At 41.7% G+C, this 18,418-nt stretch overlaps 2 protein-coding genes across 2 annotated transcripts in view; both read left to right on the top strand.

Annotated features, from left to right (window-relative positions):
- Window positions 1-12,418, top strand: part of pwp1 (PWP1 homolog, endonuclein) — a 76,280-nt gene extending 63,862 nt beyond the window's left edge. The window contains exons 15-17 of the mRNA XM_083660220.1: window positions 199-6,365; window positions 10,530-10,593; window positions 12,350-12,418. Of these exons, the coding sequence (XP_083516346.1) occupies window positions 199-296 (98 nt within the window). The 3' untranslated portion in view covers window positions 297-6,365; window positions 10,530-10,593; window positions 12,350-12,418. The remainder of the gene's footprint in view (window positions 1-198; window positions 6,366-10,529; window positions 10,594-12,349) is intronic.
- Window positions 6,891-13,942, top strand: mrpl42 (mitochondrial ribosomal protein L42). Its single transcript, XM_083660230.1, has 5 exons — window positions 6,891-6,986; window positions 10,530-10,593; window positions 12,350-12,434; window positions 12,774-12,937; window positions 13,820-13,942. Exons 1-5 carry the CDS (start codon window positions 6,911-6,913, stop codon window positions 13,863-13,865), a joined length of 435 nt encoding a protein of 144 aa, XP_083516356.1. The 5' UTR covers window positions 6,891-6,910; the 3' UTR covers window positions 13,866-13,942.
- The last annotated feature ends 4,476 nt before the right edge of the window (window positions 13,943-18,418 follow it).

Below are 18,418 nucleotides of genomic sequence, written 5' to 3'. Positions count from 1 at the left end.
AGCTCAGCTTGTTCTCCATCCTTGCAAGTTGCTTAACTATTTGTGAAAACCTGTTTATTCCAGTCATGTTTGTTGATGATAATTTATAAACTGTCAAAATTCTTACTATTATCTGTACATCTGGATTAAGGATTAAGCAGTTGTTCATTTAATATTGTTTACAGTGTTGTGGTGTTATTTGTGTCTGTTTGCCTTTAGTGGCTGAGGTGTTTGGCAGTCGGGAGCGCTTGGTGGTGAATACAGCATCAGAGGCTTCCAGCAGTGCGGCTACAGCAGATATGGAAGTTTCCCAGTGACACTCTGCATCCAACAACAGCCGATAAACATCAGTTAGGCTGTTCCATATAGCAAAGGCAGTGGCTTAAATGGAACTGTAATGTTTTGATGACTTGAAAGAGTGGCTAAAGCAGTGGTTCCCAACCTTAGGGTTGTGACCCTTAAGTGGGGTCGCCTGGAATTCAAATGGGGTCGCCTGAAATTTCTTAAAACAAAAACAGAAAAAATCACCATAGACAATTTAATACTACCGAAGATTATTAGGTTCACTTGCGATTTTTTTCTTCTTCTGAGTTTAAAGTGATAATCAAGATTTCAGTTTTGTTCCCTTGGGTGACACCTATGTCAATGAGTGGTAATTGCAGGTGAGATCCAAACTGTCACTATAGAGAGCCCCAGGAACGAGTCCGGAAAACATCGATTCTAACACTTCCTGGTTCTTCACTGTTTTCGCTTATGGGATTTTTGAATGGGTTTTTGGCGCGATGCTTCTAATAAGGTATCTGGGCAACGCAAGCTTAATCAAATGCGAACCAGTGTTCAGTAGGATAATCTTCACACATGAGGACCACTTTTATGAGTTTTTAAGCTTTTACGTGCCGTTAAAAGGGTGGCTAGCTAGCAAACGGCTAAATGAGACTACACTGTTGAGTCGACGGGGATATTATACGTCAATAACGTCATCACTTCAAAGGACGAAAATGGAAATTCTCTTTCCCTCACCTGGTTCAGCCTGGGGTAATCAATGCACAGCAGCGCACACATCAACAACAGTCCAGGTTGAGTGGTGACGTGACATGGAAGCCTATGCGACACTGTGTAGTCCTGGATTAGTTTAGCACGAGCTTTTTACTTCTAGGGCTCGCATTTACGCTTAAACTCATGAAAGTGGTCCTCATGTGTGAAGATTATCCGGCTGAACACTGGTTCGCGTTTGATTAAGCTTGCGTTGCCCATAGACCTTATTTGAAGCATCGCGGCAAAAACCCATTCAAAAATCCCATAGGCAGAAACAGTGAAGAACCAGGAAGTCTGGGACTTCCGCGTTCCGACTACAAAAATACGTCATCCCTGGGGCTCTCTATATCTATACTATAAGTGCACGTTCACACAATACGCCAATCCCATGCCAAAGCCACGCAGTTTCATTTCAGCGTCCAGGCGAGTCCATTCACACCAGCCGCGCCAAAGCCACGCTGATCCAATAGTTTTAGCTTCTGTTCTATTTTCCAAGCGTGCTGCACGCTGATCCCGAGCTGCCAGTCAATGCAATTTGTGAGGGAGGAGACAGGCCGTAGGGACCACTCCAAGCCTGGCGCTGAGGAAAAGAGACTGCTCCTGGTGTGACCGGTTAAGCGTCAGATCAGCTTGTGCCTGCTTCAAGCTTCAGTTCTGCATGGCTTTGGCGTATGGTGTGTTTGAGCTGTAATGCCAGCATCGTTTGTCTCTCTGTCTCTCTGTCCTTTGCGTATCTCGAGAACCGTTGGTCAAATCGACTTCAAACTTGGGGTATGCGCTAAGGGCGACCTGACGGAGTGCAGTGCCCTATTTTCGTGGAATTCGGCATAGCGCCACCTACTGGCAGCAAAAAATGCAGTTGATCCCAAGAACTTTGTCCGGTTGACTTCAAATTTGGGGAGTGCGCTGATGGGAACTTGACACAGTGCAGTGCCGAATTTCGTGCAATTCAGCACAGCGCCACCTACTGGCAACACAAAAAGTGGTTTATCTTGAGAACCGTTCATTCGATCGACTTCAAACTCGGGGAGTGCACTTACGGGGGGACCCAACGGAGTGCAGGGAGCTGAATTCTGTGCAATTTCGGCATAGCACCCCTACTGGCAACACAAAAAGCGGTTTATTTCAATAGTCATTCCTCTGATCGACTTCAAACTTGGGGAGTGAGCTGCCGGGAACCCCACATAGAGCAGTGCAGAATTTTGTGCAATTCGGCACAACACCACCTACTGGCAACACAAAATGCAGTTTATCGTCTGATTGACTTCAAACTTGGGGAGTGTTGCTCGGACCCGATGGAGTGAGGTGCCGCATTTCATGCAATTTGGTCATAGTATAGTGCATAGTCATAGTGCCACCTACTGGCATCACCAAAAGCGGTTTATCCCATTCATCCGATAGACTTAAAACTTGCCGGTTGCGTTGCTGGAAACCCGAGAAATTGCAGTGGTAAACTTTGTGTAATTCAACCAATAAGATCACAGCTTTCACGTATCTCCAGGACTGTCCGGACGTCTGATCGACTTCTGTATGTCTGTCCTTCGCGTATCTCGAGAACCGTTTGTCAGATTGACTTCAAACTTGGGGAGTACGCTTAGGGGGACCTGACTGAGTGCAGTGTGTGTGGGGAGTGCTCACAGGGTGGTGAATGGGGGGAACGGGTACTGCACTAGTACTGCAAATGCTTCCATCAATGGACCATAGCCTCAATCAACATTGTGAGTGATTTTTTTTTCTTTTTTTATCAAAATCTTTGAGATTATAACTTTAAATCAGGATTCTGATAATAAAGTCAGAATTCCGAGTTACTGTCAGAATTTTGAGAAAAAAGTCAGAGTTTTTAGATTAATGGATCAAAGTCAGATTTCTCAGATTAAAGTCAGAATTCTGCGTGAAAAAAGAAGCATACTATGTGACATCACTGACGATGTCATTGATGATATTATCGATGGTGTACCAGAATTTGAATGTCTCGGGTCCCTAGATTTTTGTGGCGTCAAAGTAGGGTCACAAGCCAAAAAGGTTGGGAACCCCTGGGCTAAAGTGTCCAAGAAGGAGTCAAGAAGACCTGAAAGACTCTTGAAATGTGTCAGTTTCTCACACAATAGATCATTAGCACCAATGACAGGTGCATACTCAAAGAAACATGTGTAAAGGCTTTTACTTTTGTAGACTTGTGAGGTTTCAACCAAATTTCAATCATGAAGGCCGCCATATTAGGCTGCATTTTTTGTAAATCAATGGAGAGGGGTGTTCAAATTATGTATTTTGGTGTGTAGAACACAAATCTGAATATATTATTTTATTCTGATAAACATGAACAACATTCTACATCAATTTGCAATTTATTATTTATTAAGCCGAGCCATGGCAGGTGAATAGGGTAAGATTTTTAACTAATAGATATTACCATGAAACTTCCCCAGTTGATTACTTACATTAAGACAATTATTTTTTGTATTACAAGTTTTCTGAAATTGTATGTTTGAATATGCAAATTAGGCATTATCTACTTAATATTTGCATACATTTCCAGAACAGAAATCTGAAAGCGATAAAGCCAATTTCAACATTCTTGTTTCATTTTGTTGACATATTAGAGCCAAAGGTTTATACAGAGAGAATCTATTTTTCTGTTTATCACTCCATGAATCAGAAAAGATAATCCTAACCTACAACAATATGCAGTTATTTAGTAGTATTTTGCTATTGCAGGTAGAACTGTCTGCTCTTCTCCCTGGTGAACCATTAATGTCTGTCCTCCCCACCGGTAGGCTACCATTAACAAGCTAGAAAAAATGGCTCAAGTCAGAACAAGGACAAAATCAAGCTCTCATTTGAGAAATCTTGTTGGCACTTGGCGGGGGCTTGCTGTCTGAACTGACAACTGTGAGGGATATCCTGAGCTATGGCATCTACCTAAGGGAGCAAAGTGAAGATGAGAAGAGGAACTACCTAGTGGACCAGCTGGTGGGTGACATCTACCCTGGTTTGATTTGTCAGTGGAGCAAAACTAATGCTCTTTTCAAGCCACCTGTTATCAAGGTGACTATCATGTCCAAGCTCAAGGAGGTCTGGAATCAGGCAGTGAAGTTTTCTCTTGGGAAGGGCAAACTGGATGCCATCTTGATGTTCATCTTCAAGTTAGACAAGTTATTTCACATTTTGACTTGCAAGTGTCAGATTTCCAGTTGTGAGGGCTGTGTGATCCAAGCCCATATTAACTTACTGCAGCAGAGAGAAAAGATCTTGCCTACATCAAGGGACAGGAAGAGAAGGTTGGAAGTAAAGGACTCCACCAAATGGGAGGTCCTGATCTGCCAGAGCACAAGAGACCGGTGAGGACATTGGAAAGGCAGGGAGAAGGAGCAAGGAGGAAAATGCTGCAGCAACAGCAGAGATGACAGCTATGTTGAGAGATTGTTGGCAGATGGTGATGCGGATCTGGAATTGGAGAGAAGTGGGGCTGAAGTTGAGCTTTTCCCTGAAACTGACCATGAGCCTGCAGCTTCGCCACTGATCAAGCTGCCTGACAATGTCATTCAAGACTTAAGGGACAGGACCTGAAGAATCTGCAATTCATTCTGGAATTCATCGTTGGAGTGCACTATCCATGTTGGTTCAATGTGAAGGTCAAGCACTCCTGGGTCCTCCTGCTGGAATGCCTCAAGTCCCAGAGGAAGGAGGTGCTGGACCTTGTGATGCAGACTGTGAGAAGATCTGCTTGGTATGTCCACAGTGAATCCATCCTCCAAACACTGCTGTGGTCTGAGGATCAGAAAGAGGTTTGAGGGGGTGGAGAGAATCCTGAGTATCAGGGGAGAGGGTGACCCAGACGCTCAGCTGGGGGACTCCTCTGTCAGGACCAGAAGGACAGCTGAGATCAATTCTGATGCTTCTAGCATTGGTGACTTGATTAGCTGGTCAGAAGGTGTGTCAGAGCCACCACAACCTGCTTCCTAAGCACCTCGGAGCTGAAGAACTTCATCAACCGCACCATGGAGGTGCTCAACTGGCCTTGCCACACACAAAGCATTGAGAGGGTTGTTAAAATGGTAACCAAGGCTTCTACTAAGTACTTCTCACAGGAAAAGAAGGATGGAAGGATCAGGGTTCAGGAGACCAGCAGGAGGCTGATGTCCAAGAATGTGTCGAAACAGGACTTGTGCAACCTGGCAAAGTTCAAGAAGTCAGGAGATTGATCATTGTAATTGTATTCAGTGATATACATGCAGTTCACCTGCTAATAAAAATGTAAATTTGAGTTGGCTTTCGGGGGGGGGGGATTCTTTATCCTAGCTCATACTGAAGCCCTCCTCTCGCCTCAAGAGGAGCGCCATCTTACAATTGAGTCATACACCAAAGTAGACTTGCCATGCATGCCATTTGCTAAATAAAGTATCTTGTTAAACCTACCGACCGGTTTCTCATGATTGAAATACAAAAGTAAAGGCCTTTAAACAGGTTTCTTATATTACATATAAGTAGTAGATATATCTGAATGTATCTGTATAACATTTATCTTAAATATTGAAAATGCAAATTTTGGATGCAAAGATGCAAAGTCAGTCAGAGATCATTAATTGAGATCCATTTCAGTTTGCACTTCATTGTACATAACAAATATTGCAGTACATAGAAAAATTACTATCACCTGAAGACATAGGCTATACAAGATGCTATGACAATTTACATTGTAATATTTGATACCCGACCTTCCGGTAAAATCTAATAATAAAAATATCTTCATAGAATCACTTGACTTTTTAAAGCATGGTGGTATTAACAGATCAAAGCTTTTATGTATTTGTGGTGATGTCCCACATAAGGGCATGGTCCATCTTTAGTCGCCATGTCTCCAGCAGTGCTGGACCCGGTTAATGGGCGTCAGGCGCCGCCTCCCTTCAGGTCTCTGCTGAAAGATCCTGCGGTCGGGCCAGCCGGTCACGGATGCTTTCACTAGATCCTGAGAAGTGGCGTTGACCTCCACGCTGAAGCCGGTGATCGAACACACCGAACTCTTCTCTGTGAATGTTGTAGCAGTAAGAAACCTCGCAAGTCACAGCGGTGTTGGTCATCCACCGAACCACACAAGGGGAAAGAAGTGGTTTGGCTCGAACCCAGGCCATGAGAAGTTCACGGAGCCTCCCTTCTGTCAAATTAGGAAGACAAAAGGTGTTGAAAACTTGTGGCTGTTGTATTATTAATGCCTTTCCCTTTTGTTCCTCTGTACTGAGATGGATCCAGTAGGAGGTCAAATCCATAACCTTGGTGTTCAGCTGCCATTGTGTGCAGGCAGGGGACTGCTGCTGCTACAGCGTCCTCTCTGGATTCATGTTGGCAGCTCTCCGGTTTGTGTCCAAATTCAGCATGTTCTGATTCTTGATGCCAGAATCCAACAGTTCGGATCTGACTGTTCTTGATCTATGTTTTGTCAGATTATATAAATATGGAAACTAAATGATATCAAATGTTCCATGACACAATAAAGTAAAAAACAAAATAATGATTCCAAGTTGAGTTTTGAGCATGATGTAATACTAGTTTTTAAAGTTCAAGTTTATTTAGAAAGTATATTGCTTAAAAAAACGTTGTACCAAAGTGCTTTACAGAAATTGTTATAAAAGATAAAAATGCAAGAGAATAAAAACAGCCTGTAACAGGGACTTATGATGAGTAGCCTATACATCCACACACACACCTAACCAATCATACTATATAATAAAAAAATATATTTTGTTCACATTTTATTTTGTTTTTATACATACTTTTGAGGAGCCATTTGGAGAGTAAATTTAGCGCACTAGTGTTCTGTGATTGTCACTTGTACGCCGGAACTAAACTGAGCCCGAATGTTTACACGGAACTATTGCGGTGTCGGACATAATTATTGAGCATGGCGTCGGGTCGTTTGTGCAGGTTAAAATGCCTTCTTTCTCGATTTAACACAACAAAACCGAGACACGCACAAAGTAAGTTCTCTCGTTATATATTTGGTCAGATGTTTGTTGAAGGAAACACTTAATTCCGTGACTTAAACGTAGACGAGCAAAACAACGGTGGTGGGAGGAAAAGCTAGCTAAATTCGCTTATTGAACTCAAATTAGCAGTCCACCGTAATCCACAGTTCTTTATTCGTCATTGATTATAAATCATTTAAATGACCTCAAACAGACCAGCATTTATGAACATGGGCAACCAGTCCAAAGCGTGGTGTATTGGACTGACTGCAAAAATGTCAGTCTGATTTATGGACCCGACCTGCGACCTTCTATGAGGTTTTACACCCGAATACGGTTAATGTTATGTATTGTTTGTGTACAACACCGTGATTATTAGAAGTTTCTGTAATTTATAAATGGATGTGTGCTCTCCAAAGTAGTATAACTCATAACAGGCATTTGTGATTCCAGTTCCACAAGTGTTGCTGTGAGTGTGTGAAGGTTTTCAAATACAGTCAGTAACTAGGCTACGTTCACACAGCCATCCTTAGTGCTTGAATCTAATCTTTCCCCCCTAAGGCTACGTTTACACAGCCATCCTTAGTGCTTGAATCTAATCCCCCCCCCCCTAAAAGTGACTCAGGTCAGTCTTTTTCATGACTGTGTGAACAGTACAAGTCACATTGAAAGTGACTTTTTTAAAGACGACCTGGGCTACTTTCAAATGTGGTAAAACATCAGATTCGAATCTGATGTTTTTGAAAGTGACTCCGGGGTGAACAGACATCTGGCCCATATCTGACTTAATGCTTCAATGTGACTTCTTCTTCTGTTGAGTTTTATGACAGTTGGCATCCTTAAATGGTGCATTACCGCCACCTACTGTATTGCTAAAACTATAGTGCAAAATGCAATATCAATAAAAAGTGTCCACCCAAAATGCGCCCATTTACCCCAATATCCATACTGTGGCCCAGACCAGTCGTCTAGGCCGAAGCGAACGCTTCAGCGTTTTCGTCAAGTCATCTCCCGAAATGTCTTCAATATCCAAAAATTTCCTGGCAGCGTCCACCACTTCAATGTGAATTTTACGTCATTCCAGAGCGACATTCGTCACTATTCTGCGCTGGCAGGAGGAGGGAGGGGGAGGACCAAGACTCGGGCATTGAAATTAAACCGTGAACAACAGATGAAACAACATCGTCAGCTACCGCCATGTTTACTGCAGTCTTCTTCCGGGTTTACGTAGAACAGCAGTGCGCTGCGTGTGACGTTATTGTTGTTCTTCTGCGCATGCGGGTCACTTAATGTCCGTGATGTGTTCACACTGGAGTCGGATATGGGCTACTTTTAAAAAGTCTGTGTGAACAGCCACACAAAAAAATCAGATGTGAGCAAGTCAGATTCAAGCACTAATGATGGCTAGACGTTTTTGTTTTCTTGTGTTCAGACATAGGTTTATAGATGTTATATATTTACCTTGACAGTTTCGACGAGTCAACTCTCGTCTTCTTCAGAAGCAGTCGCACTGACAGCTGGGTATGACGTGTCAACCAGTTGCTTTTCAGCAACTGGCGGTGTGCCCAGCTGAGCTGCCAGGCCGGCCACGCCCACTATGACGTGTCGTGGCCGGACTGACAGACCTAACAGCCCCGCCGGGCACACCGCGCGGCCCGCCGCCCGTTGTTTTCTGGAGTAGAGCATCCCAGGTGCGGGAGAGCGTTAGGTCTGTCAGTCCGGCCACGACACGTCATAGTGGGCGTGGCCGGCCTGGCAGACCTGGCAGCTCAGCTGGGCACACCGCCAGTTGCTGAAAAGCAACTGGTTGACACGTCATACCCAGCTGTCAGTGCGACTGCTTCTGAAGAAGACGAGAGTTGACTCGTCGAAACTGTCAAGGTAAATAAATAACATCTATAAACCTATGTCTGAACACAAGAAAACAAAAACGTCTATGTAAAAATGAAGACATGATGAACATCATTGAACTACTAATGATGGCTGTGTGAACGTAGCCTTAGTCATTAGCTTCCTCAGGCTACAGAATGATCATTCCTGTTCTTGGACTATCTTGAAGTGTGCTTTTGGGTCTCTCTCTCTTTTGAAAGCTATTTGTTTTCTCAAATCCAGACTGAATGGTTTGAGATAATAATTAGGGATGTTCATCAATTATCGAAAATCGATAATCGATCGTTAAGGATTGGAATCGATCCTGTGGCATTTGGATCGATTTTTTAATTATTATTATTATTTTTTTATTTATTATTTTTTATTTTTTTTTGGACTAGGTTTGGGTGGAATTCGTTCCTCCTCGCCCCACTCCATTGCACAGCCGACTAACGTGAGGTGGAGCTTCATATAGTCTCTAGTTTTCTGGCTGGGCACGGGCCTTTGTGCCAACAAAACTGTTTTAAACATGAGAAATTCACACCGGCATGCGCCGGGGACAGCAGTGTTGGAGAGGAGACACATTGAAATAAAGAGTTCATTGAGGAGAACACGTTGTCTTTCGTATTTTCTGTCATAGGCATTCATTTTGTTAAAAAAAAAAATGAAAAAATTGAAAATTTTCTAAGTATTAATAAAATCGATAATCGATAATTGATCGTTAATTCTCACCGATTATCGATTTTGGAAAATTTTCAAAATGAACATCCCTAATAATAATACTAATGTGCATTGTCTTCATGTGGATTTATGCTTTCAGATTAGCTCTCAGGCTCTTTCTATGTTTGTCTCAAGACTTCACTGTAGTAAGAGCCCTCACACCAACCATTCATTTTTCCACCCCACTCCGCATGCGTCTGGACTCTGTTTCCAGGCAACTCTGTGATTCTCGTCAAACTTTTTCTTTTAAAAGAACAACCGCTCACTTTTTGGCGCAACTAGGCTTTCGATATACTAAGGTTGCCCCATGCGACCCACCTGTGACTTTAAAGTGCAGAAATAAGGTGAGTTTAATGCCTGACACAGATTACCTAACGAAAAATGAATGGTCGGTGTGAGGGCTCTTACTACAGTGAAGTCTTGAGACAAACAAAGAATGAGCCTGAGGGCTACTTTTAGATAGGATCCATTAAGTTTAAAGGTATATTATGCAACTTTTTAGGCCCTTCAAATGTAAACAGACTTTTATTTTTGTTACATCTTAAAGTCATATTCTTGAACAGTAGGGCTTCTAGATGGACAATGATGTGCTAATTTAATTGTTGTTATTGCAGCACAACTCAAACACACAAGCCTGTTTTGCTCCAATGTACAAACAATACAAATGTAAACAAACCGTTTATGGCTTTCAAGTACATTTAAAACTAATTTTTTGCTCTTATACAAACTGATACTCCCTTGTATCAAGAGCTCTGTCCGAGCTAAATTATAGTTTAAAATGTGAAAAAAGGGGGGGGTAAGTTTACATTTGAAGGGCCCTAAAAAATTTGCATAGCATACCTTTAACTAAGATCAGTGTCTGTCTAGTTACCGTAATATATTGATATTTATTTTGATATGATATGATATAATATTATATGATATTCGTATATCTTTACCAGTTTGTTCATTGGTTATCTGTTGCAGTATGTTTGGTCCCGGCTCTTCTAAAGTCGAGTGTCTCTGGTCCTTCACTTGATGGCCCCAGCAGGTGTGTCATGTGGATAATATATTTACAAGCAGCCCCCATTAGGTGCACCATCCATGTGTGTCAATACACTGAATGTACAAAATAAAATAATTAGGAGTCGGTTAGGGGTGGGCGAAAAAATCGATACACCATAGTATCGCGATATTTTGCCTGACGATATTGTATCGATATTTGGACGCCAAGTATCGATATTGCAAAAAAAAAAAAATTGCAGGCCATGCCAGGCCACCGGGCTACTATAAACTTTAGTTCCAAGGCTAGCAGTAAACAAACGGTAGCATATTTTCATTTTGTTTTAACAGTAACAGTTTTGTCATAACAGTAATTTACAAATTCCCCAGTTACTGAATGGGCTGCACAAGATGTTTTGTGTAAGTGAAGTTGCATTGTTCAAAAACTACCTAAGTACAGTAGTCCACACACACATCCAGTTAAGGTGGACTGTAAGTAGACTGTAACAAACAGTTCAGTTTGTCAGGTGCATGCAACTATGACATGACTTTATGAAAGTTGTTGGTCTGTCTACTTGACAATGTTGCTGCAATAAAATGGTTGAAGTCAGATGTACAGACTGAAAAATTGTTCTTATATAAACCAGATGTTGACAAAGTATTCCTTTGGTGACATCATTTGCAGTTGAAAAAGTAAGAAATCGCAATATATCGAAATATCGCAATATTCAATATATTGCAATATTCAATATATCGCAATATCAGCAATATCGCAATACTATCGTATCGTGACTCAAGTATCGTTTTAGTATCATATCGTGGGCATCTGGTGATTCCCACCCCTAGAGTCGGGACACTTACTCTTCTCATGAAGTACGCTGATGAGGTCAATCCAGGTAAAAGCGATTATCTCTTATTGGTTTCCCTTAATTATCCCATTGAATCTATACCCCCAGAATCAGAATCAGAATCACTTTTATTGCCACAGTATGCAAGTTACATACAAGGAATTTGTCTTAGTGTATGCAGCGTAGCGGTCACATCAATATACAGAGATAAGAAGTTGGAAGATAACTAAAGACAATCGCAAAGTTGCAAGTGCAATCAAATCAAATCGAGTAAATATATCCAATATGTACATGAGTGGTGAAGTGTTCTGTGGATGATAAATATGAATTTACGTTGGATTTACATGAGATTTACAGACTGAGTTAAATAGACATTAAATAGGCAGTGGATTTACATGAATTTACAGTCGGAGTTAAATAAGAGTTTACATTGAATGTACATGAAATTTACAGGCTAAGTTAAATAGGCATTAATGTGCAGGGAATTTACATGAATTTACAGTCCCAGTTAGACGGGCATTAAATTAGATACAGTAGGAGTTCCAGTTTTATGTGATTTTATACAATCACAAAGGAGGAGATGTAAATAAAACGAAGCAGACACGTTACAGAAGGATTAAAGTTTTGAGACCGTTACGTGGATAGTGCAAAAAGGGCTGCAACTCAAAAACAGGAAAATGTACCTCATACAGTATTTTGTATATTCAGTGTATAATGCAGAAACAATGAACTACAGTTTGAGAATTATATTTCCAAATCAGCTAAAAGCTGTTGGTCTATATTTTTCTACTGTAGTTACTGTAACACCACTGCTGCATGAATACAGTCAGTCAGAGGCAACATTGTATACTTTTCCAACATCAGTGATTTTTTAATTGTACTACTGGCCCCTACTACTATACAACTAAATTGTATTCCTGCGACCAAGACGGTAACCTGACAATCTCTTCAATTTAGTAACGTAGAAATCGGTGCAACTTCAGATGGGAAAACCATAGTGTGCTACCATCCGTCGGTCGACGTTCCCTATGAACATACCCAGGTAGGAGTGTGTTTCTCGTCTCATTAATCAATCTCAAGTCATCAGTTCTTCTTATCAGTTCTTCTAATTATATCTTAATTAATTTAGACCTGTGTGCTGTGAGAAAGCCTTTTGAGAAACTGTGATGTGGGATTTTAACCCTGTAATTAATTTGTCTTGGAACTCTTACAGCTGAATTGTTAAAACTGTATGTGTATTCACTCCAAAAGATTAAAGATCAATCTGCATTGCTGCATCAGAATTTGCAGGTGTAAATCCGTCTGACTGGAAAACAATGGAATTATAAATATGGTAAAATGTGTTGGTGGGATGCTTGCTGATGGCAGTAAATGTTTGCAGCCCATAGAGCGTCCAGACCCGCTGACCAATGCAGCCGAGACTCACGACCAGGTGTTGAAGGCTCACCTCAGCAAGGAGGTGCTGGGGGACAAGCAGGGGCCCACTATAGAGGAGCTGAGCAAGATGTTCTTCACCACCAAACACCGCTGGTATCCAGTAGGACAGTAAGTACACAGATAACACAGCACTGATATACATAATTCTAATTCCTCTGAGTCCCCCCCCACACACACATGATTTCAGGTTTTTGCACGTTCAGCAGTAATGTCCTATTCGTTAACGCCCATACGTAATCTGCAGGGGGCTGCACAATTATGTTGCAGTGTGTTTTTTGCTGAGTATTGGTATTATTTACAAGTTGAATTGTAAAAAGTGCATGTGGAGTGGACAGAGCTTTCTTTACCTACATGATTACACTTTCAGAGCTTGAACAAATTGAGCAAAACATACCCTTGAATGTTTAGAAAGCTTTTCAACAACATGCAACTTGATTTGTTAGCAAGGGATTCTGCACAGGGATACCTGGTTTAGGGAGCTGTCTAAAATAAACCTAAAAAGCATCTTCTTAAAGTTTGGAAAGGTCAGTAATATGATCACAATATCTTCATCACAATATCTTGTGAGAAGTCATGCAGCCACAGTGTCAACTTAGGTAAGGTCATGTGGTTTTGAATCTGGCCTGTATTACAGATGTTCTGGTGAGGAGAACTTGGGTTGCCGCGGGAAAATAGGCAATCTACTATCATTCCATCTATCACTGCTTGTGCAGCGACTGATCACAGGATTGCTTGTTGTGATTTATGTTCCCATTTGAAATGAACAGAGCCATTGACAAAATGTGGGTCAGTTGTGACATTCATCTGTGATGAGTTCAATGCAAATGTTTGCCTGTGCTTACTGCTAGGAAAGGGAAGGGTGAGAATAGACAGAATAGACTCATTTGAGAGTGTTTAAGGAGGCCTATAGCCTGGTGGTAGCTAGGGCGCCAGTGCTGAACAGTGTGCACTACTCAAAAACTTAGTTGTCTTCTGTTTTGTTGTTCACAGGTACCACATGAGACGCAGAAAGAAGGATCCCCCAAAAGACAGATGACTGGAGGTCATCTCCTCAGAGGCCCAGCCACAAAACTGCATGCAATGTTTGGTTGTGCTATTATCACAATGCTGTATAATAAAATGCTAAATATGAGGTCAGTTGTCATGAGGTTTTTTATGGTTTGATTGGGCAAAACTGAGCTTAGTCACTAAGTTGGAAGCTGTTTTGAATGCACTTCTATTTTTCGTTCTTTTTTTGCATTGTATTGGTGCAGAAAGTAGTGTCAATTCTCTATTCTGTAACTCACTCGTAATGTGTTGGCACCCATTTTCTTTTTGCACACATTGTACTTGAAAAGTAACATAATGATCCTGAAATCAGTATGTGAAAACATGTAGTGCCATATGCCTGCCAAATCATCCTGGGTACTCCTACTGTGTCCATAATAATACTAGCGATGGAGCACCCTCAGGATTTTTGTCTCTTGATGACTTCCAACCCATGTTTAAAATTAATTCAGTTTTAGGATTAATCTTACAATGGAGATTTAGCATTTTACCACTCTAACTTAAGAGGGTTGAATTGTCTTGGGGGTTATTAATTTTGCAAGCAGATTATTTCAATCATGAGAGACTCGTAGGAAGGTTTAATAAACTTTATTGAACAAATAGACAGTTTAAGTTTGACATATGACTCCATGATATGATGACGCTCCTCTTGAGGTGAGAGGGGGGCATCAGTGACCAGGGGCGCCGTATAGAGGGGAAAAGGTAGGACGATTCTAAGGGCCCTTGAAGCTGACAGGGGCCCTGTCAGCTTCAAGGGCCCTAAAAGCTTGGACACTAGGCAATTTTTTGCAGTATTAAATTATTAACCTATTGTAATGAATATACTATTTTATTCAATGTACTAGTAAAACGAATTGCTTCTTTTTGGCAAAAAAAGAAAAAATCCTCTTCCACACACACCCCCCTTCGATTTTCAAGAAATGGTTTCTCCCTGCCTGGCTGACAGGAAAAATAGGCACGCCTCCCATCCAGGCAGCGTGGGGCAGCAGCAGCTCTACGCAGTACGCGCTGAGATCAGATGAGAGGAGAGAGCAGAGAGGAGACGCAACCAGCAACATGCCAAAAGCAAAGTCAGGTTTCAAAAAGAAAGAGAGCAGAGAGAAAAAAGAGGACAACAGTGCCTCACGCAGTTTTATAGGAAGGCAGGTGAGTGAGCTGGACTGGTGCAGCTGTCTGCCTGTCTCTGTGTGAGGCGAGGCAGATAGCCTACGCTACGTGAATCACTCTGTTAACCTAGAGAACTGTCTAGTAGTCTGTCTGGCGCCATCTGAACATTTATTCAACTTTTCTTAACTACTGGAAATTACCCTGTTAGACCTTAGTGAAATATGCTTACTTTACAGAGTGTTTACATTTCCCTCCTGTCCTGTCTAGCGAACATTTAATCAATGCAAACAATTGTTTGCAAGCCGTTCATATAAATCAGTTGTCCCTCCCTGCCTGGCTCTTGCCTAACACAACAGATGCAGAATCAGACACAGCCCCCCCCCCCCCCCCCCCCCACCGGCACCTTCCAATGAACCAGTCCTCCTAACTGATGAAGGAGGTGAGACACACACACACGAGCAGCATTGTGTTGAATGACATGGTAGTTGGCACAATTGCAGTGGGTCTGTGGGGATTTATTTGTAATACTAATAATAATAATAATAATAGTAATAAAAAAATAAGAAGGATCAACACAATTTATTTGTCCACATAATGACCATTATATGAAAGGAAAAGCAGCCCACAAATGACAGCCAATGAGAAAAGGAGAACATAATGATATTAAGACTGAATAATGATATCACAACAGTCTCATGCTAAACACTCTCCTGTTGGACTCCAGTGTATTCAGAGCAGAGAGAGAGTATGATGATTCAACAGGGATGGTGGTGAGATGGTGAGTGAGAAAAGGAGCAAATATTGATGGTTAAGACTGAATAATGACAACACTACAGTGTTATCCTAATATAATTTAAAATGCGATATTATCCTCTAAATCAGCTTCAAACAGCCCAAATTTTTCGCCGCCGCCCTTCGGACGCCGGCATCAGTGGGGCCCATGCTATGTCCTGTCATGGGGCCCAAAATCCCTGGCGGCGCCCTTGTCAGTGACGTATAGGATTGAGAATCCCCCATAAGGATTTCTACAGGAGCCATGGCGGTGGTGAGCAGGGGAGAGGGTGGGGCGAGACAACTGCTCCAGTGATGATGAACAGCAGCTGAGGATGACGGCACAATTGTGAGTAATGACGTAGTAACATGGGCGCTATATACTATCACCACCGATTAGGTGATTGGCTCAACAGATCAGGAGAGACATGTCCTGAGCTGATTGGATATTGGGAAAATGGAGAAAAGGGGGCAGTTGTGATGTCACTTAAGCAATTGTGATGTCATCAGTGATGTCACTTGAGCAGGGAGTTAAGGGCTCATTATGCTTTCCGCATCAGCGAGGAACACGAGTGTCCGCGTGGAAAAGTGACGTCAAATCAGCAGACACGCCCCTCCGCAAGGCTCCGTGCGGACTGTTTTCGCCTGGCCGTGCACACCCCGAATTTTGTAACTACGCGGACGCGGCTGGGCAGACAAAGTGGAGTTTTCAAGACTTGCGCTCAATTCCGCGAGCAGAAACCTGCACAGAGTATAAAAGCTCCACACGTTTCCTCGTCAGGATTCCGTGTCTCTCATTTCCGTGCGGCCGGCCAAAGCGTCAAGCATAATCCAGGCTTTACACACTCTGAATGACAAGGGGTGTGTCAGCATAGGGCTGCACCTGAGTGATGCTGTAGAAAAAGTCAGTCTTCATGCTTGAAATATAGTCAAGACCACACTTAATGAATCAACTAAACTCCAAATTACTCAGCAATAACTGTCGGATCAATTTAATGGAACATGAAGGGAATATATCCAATAGTTTGTACAAATTGTTAACTTAAAATGCACTTAATCTCTAAAGTGAGCGAAAATTGGCATCCTCCTTACTGTATTTGAAAAAAAAATAGAAACATATAGGCTATCATTTTTGCTTTATAATTTAATTATTTTTGGCAACATATTTTATACACAAATGTAAATATAACCCTGTTTTGCAGCCTTTTAAAAGACCCACAGACCCAAAAATTAAACTGATTTGCAGGCATTCATGTCGTTTGACAGTTTTTGGCTGTTATTTTGTGCTACTTTTTTGTGTGTGTTTTGATTGTATTTTGCAGATGTTATGTAAAATGGTAATTTTTTTAGTAAATGTGTTTTTCTTTGACCATTTGCACCAATGTTGTTTCTTTCTTATGGCCATAAATTAATTATTATTATGCATGGTTCTCAACCTTTTTACACCAAGTAGCCTATCACCACAGAAATAGGACGAATCAGCGTGACGTCACTTGACACCCAGAAATGCGGAACCCCGCAGCAATTAATAGTATGAGTTGTGCCAAACAAACGTTAATATCTCAAAAACTATACATCACATCGCTTATATTTTGACATTCTGAGTGAGAGCAGAAGTAGCTCAAGAGTTTGATAATATGCATGTCGTGTTAAAGTTGTGTGAACTGTCGCAGTTTTTACAGTTAACTGGCTAGAGTCAGACACTCGCGCCACTTGGGCTCCATAGGGTTCCATTGCTGTTGCCACCAGTGAAGCGGTTTGTTTACCAAAATGCTGCTCGGCTGATCCCTCATATAGCCTCGCTTGCCAGACTCCCCGCAAATGACCACCACGTATGACTGGGGCCTGGGGGTTGCATTACCCCCGGCGCAGGCCCGCGGGAAGTAGGGGTGCTGCAGGTGCTGCAGCACCCCCTAGATTTTTTTTTTTTTTTTTTTTTTTTTACAAATGTAATTAAAAATATTTTGCAGTGCACTATGTTCCTTTCTTGTTTAAGAATGTTTCGGGAAATGAAAATGTAGCCTATTTAAATAGAATTATCAACAATAACAATCAAGGAAGTTACATGCTTGTAGGCTAGAGAAGAAGAAGCGCGCATGCACGCACATGTTGTGTTGAACCAACCAACAACCAATACGAATTGTTTAATCTGGCAATAAAGAAATGTGAACTTGACATGCTATTTTAATAGCCTACTCAAAAATGCACCTCCCACTATACAGCAAAGAGAGGAGTCAATGTTTCTTGATATATGCCATTCAGATCAGAATAATTAGTCTAGTCATTAAGTTTGCTGATAATATTTCTATCATGTTAAGTCTGTGTCATGTTAACTGGTGTATTCAGAGCAAATAGGGAGATATAGAGCATTATCATCATGCTATATATCTCCCTCTTTGCTCTGAATGAGTGAGAAAAGGAGAAAATACTGAATAATTACATCACAACAGTATCCTAATGTTGATTTAAAATGAGATATTCCTCTAAATATGGCAAAAAAATGTTTAAAAAAAACGCCCAAATTTTTTTCGGCGGGGCCCTTGCGGGCCCCACCGAGAGTCCCTTCCTCCCAGCACCCCCTGCTTAAAATGACTTCCAGCGGCCCTGCCCCGGCGTGCCGCTGAAAGAATGTAGTCTCTCCCCAGACTCAAATAATAGTCCAGG

This window comes from Poromitra crassiceps, assembly GCF_964638095.1.
Source record: "Poromitra crassiceps genome assembly, chromosome: 2".
Lineage (NCBI taxonomy): Eukaryota > Metazoa > Chordata > Actinopteri > Beryciformes > Melamphaidae > Poromitra > Poromitra crassiceps.
The sequence above is the reverse complement of the archived record's forward strand: the minus strand, read 5'-3'. Positions and strand labels throughout refer to the sequence as shown.